The sequence below is a fragment of the Lethenteron reissneri genome, chromosome 26, assembly GCF_015708825.2.
Source record: "Lethenteron reissneri isolate LAM-NWPU_2019-01 chromosome 26, ASM1570882v1, whole genome shotgun sequence".
NCBI lineage: Eukaryota > Metazoa > Chordata > Hyperoartia > Petromyzontiformes > Petromyzontidae > Lethenteron > Lethenteron reissneri.
In genome coordinates this window covers 22,954,847-22,974,368 of record NC_083804.1, presented here as the reverse complement: position 1 = coordinate 22,974,368, position 19,522 = coordinate 22,954,847, and the positions used below count along the sequence as shown (strand labels likewise).

Sequence of the window (19,522 nt, the reverse complement as noted above, 5' to 3'; positions counted from 1 at the left end):
AGATACGCAATAGGCACACCCATGGCTTGGGTTGGGTCTTGGCCTTTTTGCGCACTTGCCTGTAAGTGTACGTGCGTACTTGGGTAGAACTTGTGGCTATAAAGCCACTAGGTGGAATTCCGAGGCGTGACACTACAAGCGCTTGCCCCACCTGGCACGTTTAACCCCAGCATCTCGACGAGTGTATACAGGTAAGGGTTTTCTATTGCTGCTGCATTTTAACTTGGCTTTAAGTAATGTGTAGCAGCGGTTCCCAAACTTGGCTCACTCTTATTGTTGTTTTTACCCCGCACCTCCGATTAGCACGGTTAGCTATGTACGGTGCGAAAGAAGTTCAACTTACATACCATAATTTTAAACAACTTAAGCCGATGTGCCACCTACAAAATGGTAATATAACCTCTCAAAACTATTTGTACTGAACGACATAAAATATTTAGCACTGTGTTATAGTTTTATACATATGTACCCATATATACATGATTTGGCGTGTCGCCGACAGACTGCTCATATAACCACTGCTGATATACGCATGCCGCAGTTTGGGAAACGCTATTGGAGAATAAGTCTTGTTAGCAAAGGTTACAACGTTTCACAGAGTGTATACAACAGCTGCAAAGGATGCAAGTATATTCACTTCACTGCTTCAGGACATTACAGAACCATCAAGTGGCATAGAAAAATACCATGTAATATAGGATACTTATATATCTGGTTTAATGTACCGGTAAAAACCTAAAGCTGCTTAGGGTTTTTTTCTACGCAAGGAGACGTAATTGTGTACTTACACACGTTTTCGACTGATGGATATACGTTACCTTTCGATTTAAAGCTTTCGTGACTGCAGGGATTCATATAGAACCAAGAATATACGTTACCTGTTCTGCTCGTTTTATTTGTCAGTGAACTGAGTGATAATCAAGAAACATGACCTTTGATTCAAATGACATGCTGGATTTTTAAAAGGCATTGTGAGAGTGTATAGATAGGGCTGGATTTAAAACTCGATGTAGAGTAGCATACATTTGTCATACACGATGAGAATGCGTGTTTTATAAGTTGCCTGCACTGAGTTGGCATTACAGAACTTTGATGAAAAGTAATTTTTTTACTCTAAATTGGCTGCATTTGACATGGAACAAACAAACAAAATCATGTAGATACTATGCTGCTTGCACGTGGCGTGTCGGGCATTATTTACCCAGCACACTGCAAGGCAGAGAAGATATGCTATTCGATTCTGCACATATGCATTCCTTCATACATTTGCTTTATCGTCACGCATTTTCTGCCATTTGTATGTGTGCATCGAGTAGTGTGCAACTTGATGGGCGATCAACATGTTTTATTTAATGGGATTTAAACGTTTTTAGAGATCGGCGCAGTGGGATTTCGCGTTGTAATAAAACTTTAATTTGGCAATTTTTTGATTGAATGAAGGTGTGGGGGTTTAAAAATAAGCTAACTTCTAAGTAAATGCAATTTGGTTAGTATTTGAGAAACCTTTTGAACACTTGATGAAAAGCAGGATATTTGGTGGCCTTTAAAATGCCTGTTTATGTACACGTAACATTTATAAAGTTGCGGTTATTTATTTTGGTCCCAAATGGATGACATGTCAGCTGGCGGTGTATAGGAGGACTGTGGGAAAGAGAAGTTGCCTTGAAGGCTATATAGGTGTGGTGCTGATGTCCTGTAATCGTGCAGCTTTTCTCATAGAATTGACGTGCTGTTAATGAATGCCTCCGACCTCCCGTGTCACAGAACAAGCCCAGGCATGGTGAAATACGAAGAGGATTGGTCCTCGGTGACCAAGCTAGTTCGGGCGCTCGTGTTTTTCGGAAATGCCATCATTGCGGTACAACGCACATCTCCCACGAACGTGCTCACACAGTTGTTTTTTTGTGGTATTCATTTGGTGTGTTCATCAGCATGTGGATATTTTGTGCGGTGTTAATGGAACTTTCAAAATAATGTGTTTTTCTAAATAAATAAATAAATATTTAGGGTACAGTTTTAGATTTTTGAGGGCTTTGGATCTTAGTACTCTCCAGTTCCTGTGTATCCAGTAGAGGTGACGATGTATCGATTCATCAATTAATTTCGATATTTGAGCTCACAATGCACGCATCAACTACATGTTAATATCAATATTCTATGTGACCCCGTGCATGCAGTCAATTGTGGCTGCAAAACTGACCAGGTGTTGAACGAATTGAGTCTGTAAATCAAACCGCATTCCTAAATTGTGGCATTCCATCAAATCACTGCCAATATAAACTTGGCCAAAACTAACCAAAAGTACGGGGCGGGTATGCAATGTGGTGTGTCTTCAGCTGTGTGGAGTGGCCCTCATGGCCCTGGCCATATGGGTCGTCACTGACCCTTACAAAATCTACCCGTTCCTGGCCGCCGACAACAACACGGACATCTTTGCCGCAGCCTGGATCGCCATCTTCTGTGGCTTTGCCTTCTTTCTGCTCGGCATCTTTGGGATGTACGCCGTGTGGAGGATGCAGCGGTCTGCCCTGCTAGCGGTAGGCCGCCGAATTAGTTCGCACGCACACACGCACACATATATCTCAGACTTAATTGGAGATGAAGATCGAGGATGTGGATGGCTATCTCATGCCATTTTATTACGTTTCTGCCCAACAGCAATGCTCCTTAGAGTGAAGATTGCAATATTGTGACAGTTTTATCTTCATTTCAAGTCTATTTGCTCTTGGGCAGAAAACTTAATACTGAGAGATAGCTATCTATCCCATTGATCTTCAGTCAAGTCTAAAGTGTATGAAAGTGTCATTGAAGAAAGCCGCGTGGTTTTGGTTAGTCTGTACTTTGACATTGATGCACCATGAGGGACTGCCAAAACATGTTTGATAACATTTTAAGTCAACCCAGATCTACAGCAAGTTATCAATAGAGACGGACCAGTATACAATCAGTGCACTTATTCAGGATTGGGGTGCATAATGACGGGTCTTCAAATTTAGAGTGATTAAACTTGTGGACCTTATTTAGTAACTTAGCATTAAAACCCTTTGAGAGTCTTATACGAGTCTGTACATCACATTGACGTTACAGTAGAGGTCTTATACTGTAACAGTTTTATTAACATTGTTATTAGTTATTATGAATTTTGCAAGGACCTTGGACCTTATTACCCGGTTAGTTCTCATAATTTTACTAACTCACCGTGATCGGTACTGGGTATTGAATGCAATTTTGCATGTAGTTAAACCAGTGCGACTAATATTGCATGATGATAATGTGTTTCACACTTGTGTGTTTTTTTTGTATTTTACAGTATTTCATCCTCATGTTAATCGTGTTCATCTTCGAAGCAGCATCATGCATCGTGATCTTCACTCACAGGGACTATGTAAGTCAAACGCCACTGGGAATCATAGTCTGAAGTTTCAGAGACATTCATCTTTGAAGCAGGGCTTCATTTCTCACGAAATATTTTCCATGTTGCTGGTAGACTGGAAAAAGCATTTAACTCGTAGTAACAAAGACTCCCCGTATAGCCTTTAACAGACTCTTGGGGCAAGTGCTGTTAGCAAGCACGTACGAAGGCCAGCATGGCACTCGAGGGAGTGGATGGCCAAAACGCCTGGCTGCCTTTAACAGTGACGATGTGTAATGAGTAAGCATTACACATCGTCACTGTTGGCTGAATTGCCCGAAGGGAGGCCGAGGACCGGTTCAAATTTTCGTCACTATTATTGGTCATGAGAAGGAATCAAACTCTGGTTGGCGGGTTCAAAGAGCAGAGCGCTCACCACTCCACTACCGCACTAGTAGCAACAGCCAGAGCAAGAGGCACTAGGGATGTGGTGTACCGGATGCAGACAGATGTTTCCAGGTCATTGACAAAGGCGGTCCCAGCTGAATTTGAGCCCTGCTTCTAAATCCCCAAAAGCCATGGTAGTGGATTTACTTTGTTTTCCCCACACCACTTATTAACGCGGCTTAGTATTTTTTCTAAAAATCTTTTTGCAAGACTTAAATATAAAATTGTACCCGTTATACAAATTTGGAGTGAATTTATGAATTAAAGTAAACATTGCCGATAGATGGTTCAACAGTTAAACTGAAGATGTACTCATGAATTGTCACGTTCCCAGTTGGTGGGCACAAAGAACTTGATGCTCAAGCAGATGCTTCGTGATTACGGCGAGATTCCTCAACTCACGGACAACTGGAAGGACTTGATGTCAACGGTATGCGCATTTTCAGCATGTAACAAGTTCAAGATAACACACAACACTTTAAAATCTAGCAAATATAAGTCACGTGAAACATTTGTCATTGTTACCATTGATTAAATATCACTCGTGTCACACAATGATGTAACCTGTTTTTATTGTGCAGTGTTTCAACCTCATAATAATTTATAACAAACATAATTGGTATAAACTGAATCCAATAATGTTTTTAACTTTACCCAAAAAATGTACTTGTCATCTTTAGTGTTTTTGTACACGTACATTATGAAATAGGTGTGGTTGTTTTTTTAAGGGCCACTTGTGTGACCTGATTTATCTTCTATGCCCTTGATATTTTTCAGCAAAAATGCTGTGGGGTGAACGGACCTGAGGACTGGATCTCCTACACGTCGTCCTTTAGCAAATACCACAAGCAGGACGATGCCGACAGCCCATGGCCCACGAAATGCTGCGTGATGAACGAAAATGACGAATACCTGTACGGTCGCATGGGCTGCATCCTGGGCAAGCCAGATGCCATCTTCCAAAAAGTGAGCACACTTCGGCCCTTTCCTAGCCCCGGCACCCGAAAACAACGCTCGGTGCGCAATGCCACAGGCGCTACATAATACAGCACGGTGACATCATATACTATACTATTAGTATCGTATAATTTGTATAATAAAACGCCAAGACACTTTTTTTCCCACTATAACACTTTGCCCTCCTTTGTTTAGTCGTGGTGACGTCACGCACTGCATCCAATCGGCGTGAGCGACGGGACTCATTAACATAATGTTACTTAGCAACCGTTGCACAGGCTGGATGGCGGCTTGCTGCAACCGCGTTACAGCCCTCTAAACGTGATGATAACACATTTTTGATAATAAAATAAAGGTTAGACACCCTATTCGTGCAATAATTAGTAATCCCGTGCGGCAAAATACAAAATTATATGTAACTCACCGTCATAACACTTTTGGGCCAGTCCCCGTCTTACGAACGGGTTGTGTTCCCGAGGCCCGTTCATTAGTCAAACTGATCGTAAGTCGATACACTGATTCGACGAAGGCCCCCCCCCCCCCCCCCCCAATTTACGACAAACACATAGCTAACAACCATCATTGGAACCTCCTTTGCCAGTAGCAAAATATGGAAATTGTTTTTTTACCCTTTTATCTGGCAACAAAACTGACACATTTTTTTTACAAGGAGTCATGTTTGCATTGACCACAATACCTGCGGTCGGAATGCAAACAAAAAACATAACTCTGATAATGTATGCACTGTCCTTGAAGTTGATTGGTCCACACCCGAGACAGCTTTTCTTAGAGCCTAGTCTCACATGGTGTTGGACCAGATGACGCCAAAAGGCGCACCTATGCTTTTAATTTTTATTGACTTTATTCAAATTTGTTCTATCTACGTGACTTTACCGAAAGAACCAAAGAATATTTTTCAATGCAACTTGCAAACGCCCACTCGCGCTGGCGAAACGAACCGCTCAACTATTTTGGGGTTTGGCCAGCTGCAATGAGTCCTCACGTCACCGCTGAGTGTGTGTGTGTTGAAAGTGTGTCTGTGTGTGTGTGGCCTCAAGGTGCACATGGCCTGGCACAAGCGTCGTGGTGACGTCACCGCCACTTAGTGGCGAATGGCGGTTGTTGTGTGTGTCTGACACGCACATATGTGTGTCACACATACACATAGGTCGACTCAGCCTCAAATGAGTACCTGGTGCGATGTGTAAACATCGTCACTAGGGATACAAAGGCGGCCGGGCGTGGTGCTGGCCACCCACCCCCTCGTGTGCCGTGCCGGCCTTCATAGGTGCTCGCTAACAGCACTTGGCCCTACAGTCTGTCAAGGGGGAGATATTTGTCTTTGTCTTTTGTGTGCATGTGAAGTTGTACGAGTTTGGTGATAAATAGCGCCCTGCTCCTCATCATAAAATCCACGCGGAAGTTCCGCGGGTTCCTGCTCATATAATACTAAATCTTTACTCGGCACTATGTGTACATTGATGTGATTCATTATAATTCTCACGTCAGATAGAAAAAAAGTTAATATTTTATGTAGGCCTGCATCCACAGCTTGAATTTTGGTGAAATTATGCACGAGTGATGCAATAATTACAGGAACAACAATCATGGCATTTGTGGCTAATTCTTCATTTCATGTTTTTAGGGCTGCTATGGGCACTTTTCATCGGCTGTTGATGGCTACACCTTCCCTCTTGCCTGGTTCGGCTTTTCCATCCTCGTCTTGGTGGTAAGCACTCGACTGTTTCCCGGCACAGAACATCTTGTGGAAATGATTGCATGCAGTAAGAATATATTGCGATTCGAAATTTCTTTTTGGACTCGGCCATGTAGTTGTGTGGCCACATTTTTGTCGTAAGACCCTCCACCAACTGACATTGCCAAAGAATAGTTTTTTTTACGATTGAATCTGTGACCATTTAATTTGGTTGGCAATGTTTGTATGGTGAATGGTTTAACCGCAGAAATGTGGCTATATCATTACGTGGCATTACAAAGCAGTTGTGAATCATATTGGCTATGATAACCTCCGTGTCATTGCCTAAACGACACATAGGTTATCATATTGTTCCCTAAATGATCATACGTGGTTTAAATGTTTTATTTTACTACTTTGCATTGAGTATTTTAGTGCACTCCATATGGTCAGAACATAAAGGCCTGCTCGCTGAAATGTAAAGCCAAAGCGTCAATCACAATAATTTGATACCAACGATTATAGTATAATGAATACATGTGTATTTTTAACTTGAAATTGACTGACGTCCACGTTACATGATACATTATTTATTATTTAAATTATTTCCATGGCGATGGCAGGCACTTTTGTAAATTTTGTATTGTAAACGGAGGATTTGCATTTACGCCTGTTCCTGTGTTTGTGTGATCTGCAGTTCTTCGTGGAGATTGGCACCCTATACCTCTACACGGTGTCGTAAAACACACGTGGGATGTTCCGGCCTGCACGCATCATTCCCATCCAGGACAGCACATATAAGGATGTTAAAGCGTTGGTCAAAACACTTATCGATGTATGCTTTTGCAATTCAACCTAGTATATGTTAACACCCATATATTGTCTTATATTAAAAGTATTTTTTCAGTCAACGTTTTATCATCGTTACTCTATTATATTTGCTCTTTATAAAGTTGGGAATATTTTTTACCATGATCCAGGAAAAATCTCGGTCCATGTATTTTGTCCTCTTAATATTTCTATGTCTCCGATCTGTCCTTAGCAGTTACACAAACGCATCTAGTTTGTTTTTATTGTTATCCTCTTTAAGAGTGTGTTGTGGAACCAGAGGCACAAATATAAATGGAGCCGATAATTGTTTTTTTAACCCTTTTATCTGGCAACAAAACTGACACATTTTGTACAAGGAGTCATGTTTGCATTGATCACAATACCTGCGGTCGGAATGCAAAGAAAAAAAAACACAACTCTGATAATGTATGCACTGTCCTTGAAATTGATTGGTCCACACCTGAGACAGCTTTTCTTAGAGCCTAGTCTCACATGGTGTTGGACCAGATGACGCCAAATGGTATAAATGGAGCCGTGGTAATGTACGAGTCATGTCTTTGAAGTTAATGGCAGGGTGTGGAAACGAAGAGGACGAGGTCTAATTGCAAGTTTCTTAGCCAGAACGGTACTTTTGGTTACAACCTTTTGAATGAACACTGTGTACATTTTGGATAATTAGTGAAGGCAGGGTTATTTTTGATGTTATATTTAATCTGCATTTATTTTTCATTTAACTTCTGAAGGCCCATTCGGAAAAAAATATATCTGCTTGCTTACTTTTTGGATCTCTTTATGATTGTGTCTGTACATTTCTTTTAAAATAACTAAAGAAAAGTATATGCAAGATTAGGAATACATCAATTAGAATGTTGTTTCATGCTGTAACACGAAAACTACCTACAGGGGATGTAGCAGAACCAATTTCGTCGTATGACGGTAGTTCTTGAATGTTGTTGACGCAGACTGGGAGGTTTCTGGTAACATAATTAGAGTAAAATGGTCAGCCAAAATGTCAGGCGTACCCATTGCATGAGAGGAATGGCAGGGCACCTTAATTAAAGTTAGATGCATTCTTGGACCACTAAACAATTGCAACAACTCTTTACTAGAGCTCAATGATGCTGATTTTGATGTAGTTACCATTGATTAGTAGGTGCAGCATTAAGCGTACAAAGAATATAATGGCGTCTTCAGTAAATGGAACTTCAAACTATAATGTATACAAGCTTCGTTTGGATATTGTTAATTCACATTTTTTAAGTATAAATTACTCTTACAGTGGCATTTTTTTATCATTACCCAATGAATATCAGTATTATAAAATCATATCAAGTGTTCTATGCTCCTCCATTTGAACTGAATTATACAAAACCGAAAGTTTACACTTGTGCCTGCTATAAATATATTGGTAAAGCAGTTGATTTACCCATATTGACTACATCATATGTAGAAAAACCTGCCTAGCAAGCATCCACACCCTCAAACCCCAGTCAATGATACATATGTATGTGTGGTCTATTGTTTAATGTCTCAACCCAACTGTGCTCATCCCAAAAGAAGAAATACCTCAATTTGGATTTTACACGAGTACCAGATTTTAATTCATAGCCAGCTCAGCTGGATATTTTTTCATCAAACATGTTCACACAAGATTAAGTTTAATAGACGTCATTCAAGTGCTGCTTTTCACTTAACGATGCAAGGTTAGTAGGAAAAAGCATGCAGAAGAAAAACTGGTTCTTAGAAATAAAAACACCTCCAGCATTGGCGAAAAATGCAGATATTAATGTACAATGAATTAATACTGTACACAAAGTTTTAAAAATGTTATTTATTTATTGCTCACATGACATCAGCAACATTGTTTTGAAATCTGGATTATAAACTCGTTTGAATTATTTAACTTCACAATATAATGCACAGGTTGCATTAACTTTGGCACCTGAACAGAAAAACATGTCATCCAAGTTTAATACCAATCCACTGCCAGTTCGTCAATTTTCCTCAGTTGCTGAACACAAAATGATGAATCAACAATTCAGATTTTTTTTCCTTTTGAACCGTTTTCAAAAACGTCTGTGTGCTTCAGACCTTGGCTTTATACTTTAAGACCATGCAGTTTATTTTCCCAACAAATAATCTAATAGTCAGATAACTGGATATTACTGTGGGCTCCTGAACAAAAGTCTAGCCCTTAATGTGGATGGCCTGGAGGTCTTCGTGGAGCTCCTTCGCGGCGTCACGAAGCTCAACGTGCCGGTTGGCCAACAGGGACTGCAGGAAGTGCTCTGGCAAGCAGGCCCGCACACCATCTGCCACTTCCTGGCTGGTGCCGGGCTCTAGCAGCAGGGACTGGATGAGGCGCAGTGCCTGACAACGTAGCTCTGCATCCTGCTCACCTGATACAACAAGCAGTCATTGATCTGTTTAACACGTAGGCTTTCGTGACCAATATCATAAGAGGTTTTTTGGTTAGATCGCGTAAATAGAAATGTGTCGTTAAACCCGCCACCACCCGGCATAGCCAATTAGTAAGGTTTGTGATGTGAACAAAACATGCCAATTCGTTACTAGTTCAGCACACCCATGTTGGCGCGTAATCTCACACATTGTAGTACTAGAATTGTAGATGTTGTGGGTTTACCCTCCAACACACTGGTGTGCTGAACTAGTAACAAGATTGGCATGTTTTATTTCTGTCACAAACCTTACTAATTGGCTGTGTCGGGTGGTGGCGGGTTTAACGACAATATTTATATTTATATTTACGCGATCTAACCAAAAAACCTCGATTATGGAGATGGTCATTAATCTGTAAACAGTGATATGGAATTTAAGATTTCGTGTTTATATTGGAAAATATTCTACAGTACTTGTAAAATTATCCATACAGTAAAACCTTGGATTGCGAGTAACTTGGTCTGCGAGTGTTTTGCAAGACGAGCAAATTTTTTTAATAAATATTAATTTGATAAACGAGCGAGGTCTTGCAATGAGTAGTACGCATACGCTTTGTCTGCCGAGCGTCACGTGATCACAATTTTATATAAGTGCTTTGATATACGAGTGCTTTGGAATACAAACACGTTTCCGGAACGAATTATGCTCGCAATCCAAGGTTTTACTGTATATACTTTTTTTATTAAATGTCACCGTTAGAATGTGCAGTTCCAACAGCAGTACCTTCTAAAAGCCAACACAGGAGTTTGACCATCCCTTGTTTTTCTGCCAGGTACTGGAGTCCACTAGTGTTGATGCTGACATTATACAGTGTCATTAAAATGAGGCTGAAACAAAACAAAAACATGCACAAATATAGCCGAGATGCTTTCCTCACGATTTACAGCAAGTTCATTTAAATAAACTACACATTCTATGACGTACGTTTTGAATTTGATGCACTGGCCGGTTGAAAGCTCCATTAATATCTGCAGAAAGACATCCAAAATGGTCTTCCCTCCAGGCATGCTCATCAAGTATTCCCGACCGCAGGCAGTGGCTGCAATATCTGAGCACACACAGGGACATGCATTAGAAGTCTTGCTAACATGTTTATGGAGTCAAAATATTATTTAAAGTACTTGGGCATATACAGTTGTAACACGATACTGTAGTAACATTTTATGAAGGCAGATTTTTGTTCACTTTCCATCTGTAAAGTAACAGGACTTAATATATAAAGTACCACTATACAAAATGCAATAAACATTATGGTACAGTGAAGGTATTTTTTGAATTGGCTAAGAGCTCACTTGTAACAATGCCAGCCATTGCCAAGACAAACTGGCTTTCCTCTCCATCTTCAGTCTTAAAGTCGCCAGGCAATGATTTCACGTAGCTCTCCACTGTTTGGCTGGCGAGGGTGAAGAACTCTTTTACCTTGCACTGAATGACAGTTGCAGAAAGGTTAGTACGTTGAAAGCAAAGAACATTTACATGCTCATCACTGCAGTACTTAAGTTGGAATATCAATTCTGAATAAAACACTACGCTGTGATAGGTGGTGTCTCATGGCCCATTGATAATTTATATTTGGTTTCATGGGAATTCACTCTTTATATAAGGCATAAATGCTCCATTTGAATGCCTATTAAACCGATATCAACATATAAAGAGTATTTTTACCATCTCTATCAAAGCAACATTATATTGTGTATTTTCAATAGAATAATGCTGTACATGCAGTCGGCACTTCAGATAATCTGCTTACTGTATGTTTTTCAGGAATAAAAAATGTACATGAACTACGCATGGTATTTGAATACATAATATGCATATTCATCTTGCTGCACGCTTTGAGGTCACATGACAGATATAACCAAAGCCAGCGACGTCAGGGAGCAGTCGTGATCTTCAGGACTGCTCGGGGGCATTCGGTAATGCATACCCCTCTAAGCTAGTATTTAATTGATTTTATAACAAAATATTTTTGCAAGATTCTCATTAAGAAGTTGAATTGGATTTTTCTCTAACATTTTATCTTTGTCTGATTTTTTTCATTGTAAGATCAAATTTGTGTACATTAGTTCAGAGTAATATTGCTTATTAACATGCAATGCTCTAGCTAATGCATGTTACATAAGATAGCATTGAAGATGGTGCATAATTGTGCACTTTATCCAAATTACTCTAAAAGACAATGTTCAAAGTTGCAAACACATTTCTGGAGGAACTTGTACAGCTAATGCAGGGATACATTTTTGTGCAAAAAAAACAATGATGCATAACCATTAGTTGAGCAATGCTTCAGGGAACTCAAAATACTCAGTGGAAAAAAAACCCGTATTACTAAATTGGGAGAAAACAAGCATATAGCACGCACCCATGTATGACAAGAACCAAAATAAATAGTGTAATGGAACACACCCCCACAAGGATTGACTGTACGCTGGCCTCGGAGCGAGAAACCCTCCAGAGAAGCGTGCACACGACCGCTCCCAGAGACGTGCAGAAATCCGCTTGCTGCTCCAGCTGCCGCTGTGCATCAGACAGCTGTCGCCGGGCCTGCAACTTGTCCTGAAGCACAGGAAACACTTAAGACAATATTGCGCACGCACACATGAAAGCCACCCTGAAGTAAAAGAGTGAAATTTTATACTTTTCGTTCATTGGTATTGATTATGCTATCTGATGAGGTATCAATTCCATGCAATGCTTCTCCAGTAAGAATGTATTTCAAATGTGGTGGTCTTGTACGGTACTTATTATTGCATGTACTGTATTTAACATAGCCATGGCTGTAAGTTTCCAAATTCAGTCTAGTCTAAAAAAGGGATTGTGGGACTTAACTGGTTTTTGTGCACAACTTTTAACTTAGTTTAAATGTTGAGTGTACATTAGAATGATGCAACTTTTAATAGCATGAAAAGATGAAAGTTATCTGAAACACACTGACCAGGATCCTGTAGCCAGGAGTAGCAAAAGAATATTTTATAAGATTAACATCGCATGAAATTTGCATGTCTGCCTGAATAATTTTCTGCACTCCCTTGGCTAACAAAAGCAGCTTATACATCTGAGAAAATACACATCTTGAAGACTACATTTTTCGTATCAAATATCTGGTTAACTGTGCCGGATCTATTGACAACATTTATTTTGGACATTATATTTCTAGAAAGAAATCTAACCAAAGCAGGTGAAAATCCCTCGGAAGGATTTGTGTGAAACGGCAGATGCATACATATATGTATATTCTTTTATAAGCCTAGATACACTGGAATTGATGTCTAAAGCCGCAACGTTGTAAAATCCGATGGTGTATTAAACTAAGTCGAGCACACTAAATTACCTCCTTCTCCTTTTGACAGTCCCCTAATGCAATGTCCAACTTTGCTCGAAGGTGCTCACAATCCACACGCAGTTTCTCCACTTCCTTGTCTCTATCTTCCAAAACTATCAAAACAGCTCACAATGCAGTGCGCGACATAAGGTAATTCAGCGGTTCAGATTAGACTACAATGTACTCGTTAAATAGTTTTTATTATAAGTTCATGACTTCGAAACATGCAAATTCAACTCGTTATTTTAGAAAGGAGTTTTTTTTGCGGGTAATTCTTACGCTACGGCAGAGTGCTTGTAAGCCTTAGAACACCACCTGCTTGGTGCTGTAATGTTATGAGCATTATGTGCGCATATCTATTTTCATAAATAATGTTCACGAGCTCTGCAGCTTCAAGTTTCCGGAATGTTGAGCTCTCTCTGTTTGCAGCCTACAAGGTGGTGATATAATCAACAAAAGTTAATGTAATATGCATCACATCATTGGAAGCTGTCATGCACCAGTTAAATGGATTTGCTTTGAAAAGGTTATGAAGGCAGCCAGTAGAGTATTTCAAAACAGTTATTCATGTTTTGTTGCTGAAACACACAAACCAAAAAAAAAATGTTGATTACAACGCATGCTTTCAGAATGTATGATATGCTGAATTATTTTGATTACTTTAAAATAACACTTTCATTTGACTGTATTGATCAACTGACAGAAGATATTGGATCCCACCAAAACCATTTTTGAAAACGAATAAGCTGCTGTATTAGGCTTACAGTACTTGGGGGTGCGTTTGTATTTATACACTAAAAAGGAAAAGCACAGAGAGTGATCCCTGCAACAGTGCTTGTGAATTCAACTCTGCGAAAATGGCTATTGTGCGGTCAGGTGTGGCAAAGAGGACCCTTGAGCGATTTAACAACAAGTGACAGCAGGGTTCAGGGCTTGCTTTTGAAGGTGGTGGATGGCTCGACGTGTACCCATCTCAAGGTGTCCCAGCTTGGTGGTGGCCTGCAGGATGTCACCATGCACCACCTTGGGCAGCAATGCCTTCAACTGCATGGTTTCTGCCACCAGCTTCTGCAGCTTCTGCTGTTGCACCTTGACGAATATCGTTGCCTGCTGTCGTGTACACACGCACAATAATGTGGCTCAATAAGCCCCCTGCCAATGTTATACAGGGTGGTCCAGATGTCTTGTGACCCCCCCCCCCCCCCCAATTAATTGACCCCGAACATTTTGGTTATTTTATAATGGTTACATTGCATCACAGACCGATTGGTATAACAAAACATTAAGTTTTAGAGTAATAAATGGGGGTCACAAGACACCTGGACCAACCTGTATATGATGGTACCGTATCTAAAATAAAAATTCGATGTATTTGTTTATACGCCCATGATGATCATCAAACCAACCCGGAATGTGTTGGTTTTATCATCATCTCGTGAAGATAAGCAGGGGCTAAGTCTATAATGCTTGTACAGGCGGTCACCCACATATACAACAGTTGTTATAGACTGCTGGGGGGATATTGTTAGGCAAGCACGATTTCATTCACCAATCGATCCGAAAAGGACCAGGGCGGCGAAGTATGGCCAAATAAACGAGCCCATACACAGGGCCTAGTTTTGTAAAAAAACACATCATTGTGTAGCGAACTACTTTTACGTAGAGCACTGTACCGTGTAAGAAAACAAACCCCCACCGGTGAATAGAAGAACCAACAATTTTGTTTTAAGAGATTTTTAAAAGCCCAAGGAGTGATGGCGTTCCTGCGAGTTTGCCTCAGGGGTAAACAAGATAGTAAATCATCGCGAGTGCGAGATTAAATACGACACAACACACATACATGCATTCCGAAGCAGGTGACTTAATTTGCAGTTATAATTGCAAGCTAAACAATTGCACACACGCGGTTTATATCAAAAGCTCTTCGCTATTTGGCTTCTTACATGATGATGGGCCATGGAGCAGAGACACGAAGGCCCAGGTCCCCCTCACTGACTGCGCCATAAACAACAAAATAAAAACACAGCATTAGCACAGCAACAAGACAAGTCTTTGCTTTTTTTCGGTAAAGTCTTATAGGTTAAAAGAAAATAAATTAATAAATGTTTAAAAATTTTCATTTTAACCTACGTGACTTTACCAAAAAAAAAACAAAGAGAATGGATCCTAGTAGTCAGCGAAAACTTCAAATGTAGAATATTATGAGGGTGCCGAATGAGACGATAATTTTATATCGATTTCTTTTCCCGCCAAAATATCGGTGGGGGGCATAAGGCAGTTGTAGGCCTCAGGCCACGTGCCACTTACAAGGATCTGTCGGGGATTAAAGCAACGCGCAAGTTGTGCGTAAACATCTACATTTAATTTACTTTACGGAGCAATTACAGCTGTGCAAAGATACACTTACCAATAGTGTGGAGAAGTATGGTCAAATGATCCCACACACGACACCTTCCCACAGTTGTCCAACCAATGGCGTAGTCTTTGGTTTCTTTCGGTAAAGTCACGGTTATTACTTATAACTACTTATATCTACTTATAACTACTTATATCTACTTATAACTACTTATAACTAAACTTTAAATCTAGATTAGATCCAACCAATGCGGTTTAACCCCAAGTGTGTGTTCTTGTACAGGGAGATTGAGTTTGCAGGTCCATACGGCGTGGACAGCTGTTTAAATATGGCAAATATATAATTATATATATTATAAATATTTGTTTATATATTTGTTTATAAATATTTGCTTATGAATATTTATTTATATATATTTGTTTATAAATATTTGTATTTGTTTATACATATTTATAACTATTTGTTTGTGTTTCTCGCCTAAGATGGGATTTTGTAGGATGGACGTTGAGATGTATAAGGGCAACGTGGTGACCAATAAGGTCCTGAATTGCCGTCCATAAATGACGTCACGCACCTGGGGGAAGGGGGGGTGAGAAATGTGACGTCACATCAAAATGCGCAACTTTAAATGTATATATAGACAACACGTTTTACTTAGTTAAATAGACTTTTTAATGTTTTCTCCTACATCAGAGTGCAGCGGCACATTAAATACCGCACTACCATGACAATAGTTTAAAGCGATTTGAAGCATGTTTTAGTTTTAGTTTTATTTTGGGGGGGGGGGGCAGAGCTTTGTGACGTCATATTTGAGGGGGGGGGGTCTGACTTATTGTGACGCCATGTGACGAGTGAGGGGGGGGGGTCAAAATCGTCCAAAATCGCGTGACGTCATTTATGGACGGCCCCTAAGGGGTTGACGGATATGCCTCCATTTGGTGGGTGGGGGGGGGCCCTCATCTAGCAGTGGATTGACAAGAAATGGACTGAGACTGCCACGTATGCCCTGTACTCTTGCGTTTGTATTGAGCCCTGTGTAGTAAGCAAGCAACGTGGCCAGTTCTCAGCAGCACTTCAAAGGACAATTCTCCCTGAGGTTCTTTAAATATAGGAGCCAAGGGAATGGTGCCCTCCTCAAAGTTACTTTACGATGGGCATTTAACTCTCCCACGGGGTACGTGGCAGTAACGATTCTGGCACAAGAATCTGTAGTGCTTGTCTAGCAAACAATAGTGATCTCACGCCGCCTACAGTCAGCATGAATACAATACCTGTACTTTGTAATCAAAATAAACAACGATTTATGTGTAGTTATTCCTCCTATAGCCCTCTAAAGTGCTGGTGTCAGGCCGCTATTGGTCAACCTCACGCCACCCACACTCAGACGTATTTGTGTCTGATGGTGCCATGCCCTTAAAAAAAATCAACCTTTATTTTGACATTTGATACTAAAACATGCATTCTCACGCAATGGAGCTACACTAAAAAAATAAAGTACACTTCAAGATAAGTTATAAGAATTCTAGATTTGAAGCTTTCGTGACAGCAAGGATTCATATTCTTAGGTTTTTTCGGTAAAGTCACGTAGGTAAAAAATTTAAATTAATAAAAGTAAAATAAAATAAAAATCACGACGTTTCGGAGACGGAAGCTTGTGTTGCCTCCGAAACGTCGTGATTTTTATTTTATTTTACTTTTATTAATTTTATTTTTTTACCTACGTGACTTTACCGAAAAAAACTAAGAATAAGTTATAAAAAAACTGACATGGTAAAATTTCCAGGGTCACTCCACAAACAACGTTAAGTTGAAAATGTAACCCCACTGATGCATGCCCGGACGGAGGTTCACAGGAACGAGTGGTGTGAAATTTCAGCGTTGTTCATAAAATGTATTTTGTCGTGTTTTTAAGTAACCTTTAAAGTGCAGCTGAAAATACGACGCCAAGTACGTTTCATTGAAAAATAGAAGTAAAAAAGGCTATACTGTTGTATTGATGGTAAGATTTAATGTTTGAGTTATGTTAAGAATTTACTTCAGGCTATCAACACCCAACATAATTCACGTGTAAGTTAGATTTTGAATATATTAAGGGTCCATACTCTTTGGTTCTTTCGGTAAAGTCACGTAGGTGAAAATAAAAATAACTAAATTAAATCACGACGTTTCGGGCGCAACACAAGCGTCCGTCATCAGGTGGGGACAACCACAGCGAAAACTTCATATCTAGAATTATATTAAGACTATCAACTCTTTTGGGGGTGCAGCAGTGGCGAATTTATTTGCACATTGCACTGCAGAACTATGACCCTTGGGACCTGAGATTGGTTCCAGGCAACGGTAACACATTCCTGTGGAGGGAGCTGGTCGGAACGTTTGGTTGCTCGGTCAATGGCCAGGGTCAACGGCGGCGTGGTGTATTCCGCAAATATGCCCGACTGTGAGGGCGGGCACAAGCCGGCGTGAGTAGGTTAAACGTTGAGTTTTATAAGGGCACCACGGGGTGACCAGCCTCTCCCCACCCAGCCCCACCCCTCCCACCCCCCATCCAGCCCCTCCCTCCCCACCCCACCCTCCCCTCCCCACCCAGCCCCCAGCCCCCAGCCCCATCCTCCCCACCCAGCCCCACCCAGCCCCATCCTCCCCATCCTCCCCTCCCCACCCAGCCCCACCCTCCCCACCCAGCCCCTCCCTCACCATCCAGCCCATCCCTGCACGACGGACACAATAATCCCCTGTGGGCTGGTGTAACCAGGAGGTTCCTACCAGTTAAACATAATCTAGATTTGAAGTTTTCGTGACTGCAGGGATCCATACATAATTGGTGAGTGGCAAATTAACCAGTAATGGCGCTCAATCTGCTTTCGCAATATCTGGTAAGGTATATAATACTTCAATCATCCAATGTATGTCATTAAAGGAAGATATATGTGTAGAGATATATTATGTAGTTGAGGGACTAAAACTAATTTATACCAATTTTTCATCTGATCTTTCATCTCGATATCTGGGGATTCGTTTTGCTTTCAAGGCAATTTGGAGGTAGGTTTAAGATTAGTTTTGTTTAACTAGACTAAAAAAAGTTATAGAATATAAATCACGAAGCATGCCTTTGGTGCCCAGTTTGGCTGGCTGCTGGCTCATTGCAGCATAATAAATTCAGAAGTTTGTCTTTTAAATGCCTGTTCTGGAAATTTAGAGTTTCTCAAACTCTGAAAGGCTTTGTATTGACAAAACTGAATAATTAAGTAAACTAAAATGTAAAAAAAAATGCTTTAAAAAACTTTATATTGATGTGAACACCAGAAGAATTTGAATTCAGATAATGAATACTGACTGGCCAAAGCTTTTTACTGCTTAAACAAATGCTGCTGTAAAATATGAATTCAGAACAAGAGGCAACCCCACATCATTAAACAGGCGACACTGCTGGTAAAGGACTCAACAGAAGCCGACATTTGCTGCTTTAAATAAAATCAGCTGGAAAACGAAGTTTTCTGAAGACTCATAAGCTGATGGATCTAAATGTAGCTTTGTGTTATTTAAGACAGTGAAAGGCTCGTCTCTAATGCATGCTGTGGGATGGCTTCATTTGTACAAAGTATTGGGGCGCTATCCCATCACCGATTCAAGAAGCTGAACGGCTCACAGGGCTATACCTAATAAATGAACTTGAACTTGAAAGGGTTTTCTCCTGAAACTCTGGTTTGCTTACACATGTAGAACAATCACGTATGGTATTGGCCTATCAATATACGTCTGGAGACAGTGATGTTTTACAGGGTTAAACAGAGGTCACCATTACAGCACTGTAGTGTATATTGCCAAATTACAGGACAATCTTGAAGAAGAAAAAAAAAGTCTGGTGAGTCAGTGAGGATATCCTGGTGATGATACACAGGACATTACAAAATGATACAAATACATTGGCCATCGAGTTTGAAGACTCGTTGAAGTTGTACTGGATCAAGTGCTCATCGCTCTTTCAACCCCAGTGTGCATTGTTGCTGCTGATGGACAATCAGGTCCTTGTTCGCTGCTGCTCAAGACATCGTTGGCGTCCTTCCACCCTCCACGTCTGGCGAGAGAGACACACACAGA

The 19,522-nt window shown here is 40.5% G+C and overlaps 2 protein-coding genes across 3 annotated transcripts; one reads left to right on the top strand and one right to left on the bottom strand.

Moving 5' to 3' along the window:
• The first annotated feature begins 23 nt into the window (after positions 1-23).
• On the top strand, positions 24-8,068 carry LOC133347883 (uroplakin-1a-like). The gene is made up of 8 exons (XM_061560605.1): positions 24-191; positions 1,765-1,858; positions 2,337-2,537; positions 3,311-3,385; positions 4,134-4,229; positions 4,577-4,765; positions 6,402-6,485; positions 7,150-8,068. The coding sequence occupies exons 2-8, from the start codon at positions 1,778-1,780 to the stop codon at positions 7,192-7,194; spliced, it is 771 nt and encodes a 256-aa protein (XP_061416589.1). The 5' UTR covers positions 24-191; positions 1,765-1,777; the 3' UTR covers positions 7,195-8,068.
• Positions 8,069-9,231: 1,163 nt separating this feature from the next.
• HSF2BP (heat shock transcription factor 2 binding protein) lies at positions 9,232-15,918 on the bottom strand. 2 transcript variants are annotated; one of them, XM_061560603.1, is made up of 9 exons: positions 15,473-15,918; positions 15,009-15,060; positions 14,034-14,175; positions 13,075-13,178; positions 12,150-12,299; positions 11,036-11,168; positions 10,668-10,791; positions 10,467-10,570; positions 9,232-9,682 (listed from the first exon to the last, which is right to left on the bottom strand). In XM_061560603.1, the coding sequence occupies exons 2-9, from the start codon at positions 15,021-15,023 to the stop codon at positions 9,471-9,473; spliced, it is 984 nt and encodes a 327-aa protein (XP_061416587.1). In that variant the 5' UTR covers positions 15,024-15,060; positions 15,473-15,918; the 3' UTR covers positions 9,232-9,470. The 2 variants fall into 2 exon arrangements, with proteins under 2 accessions (XP_061416587.1, XP_061416588.1); XM_061560604.1 differs by having other exon boundaries at positions 14,034-14,172.
• Positions 15,919-19,522: the final 3,604 nt, after the last annotated feature.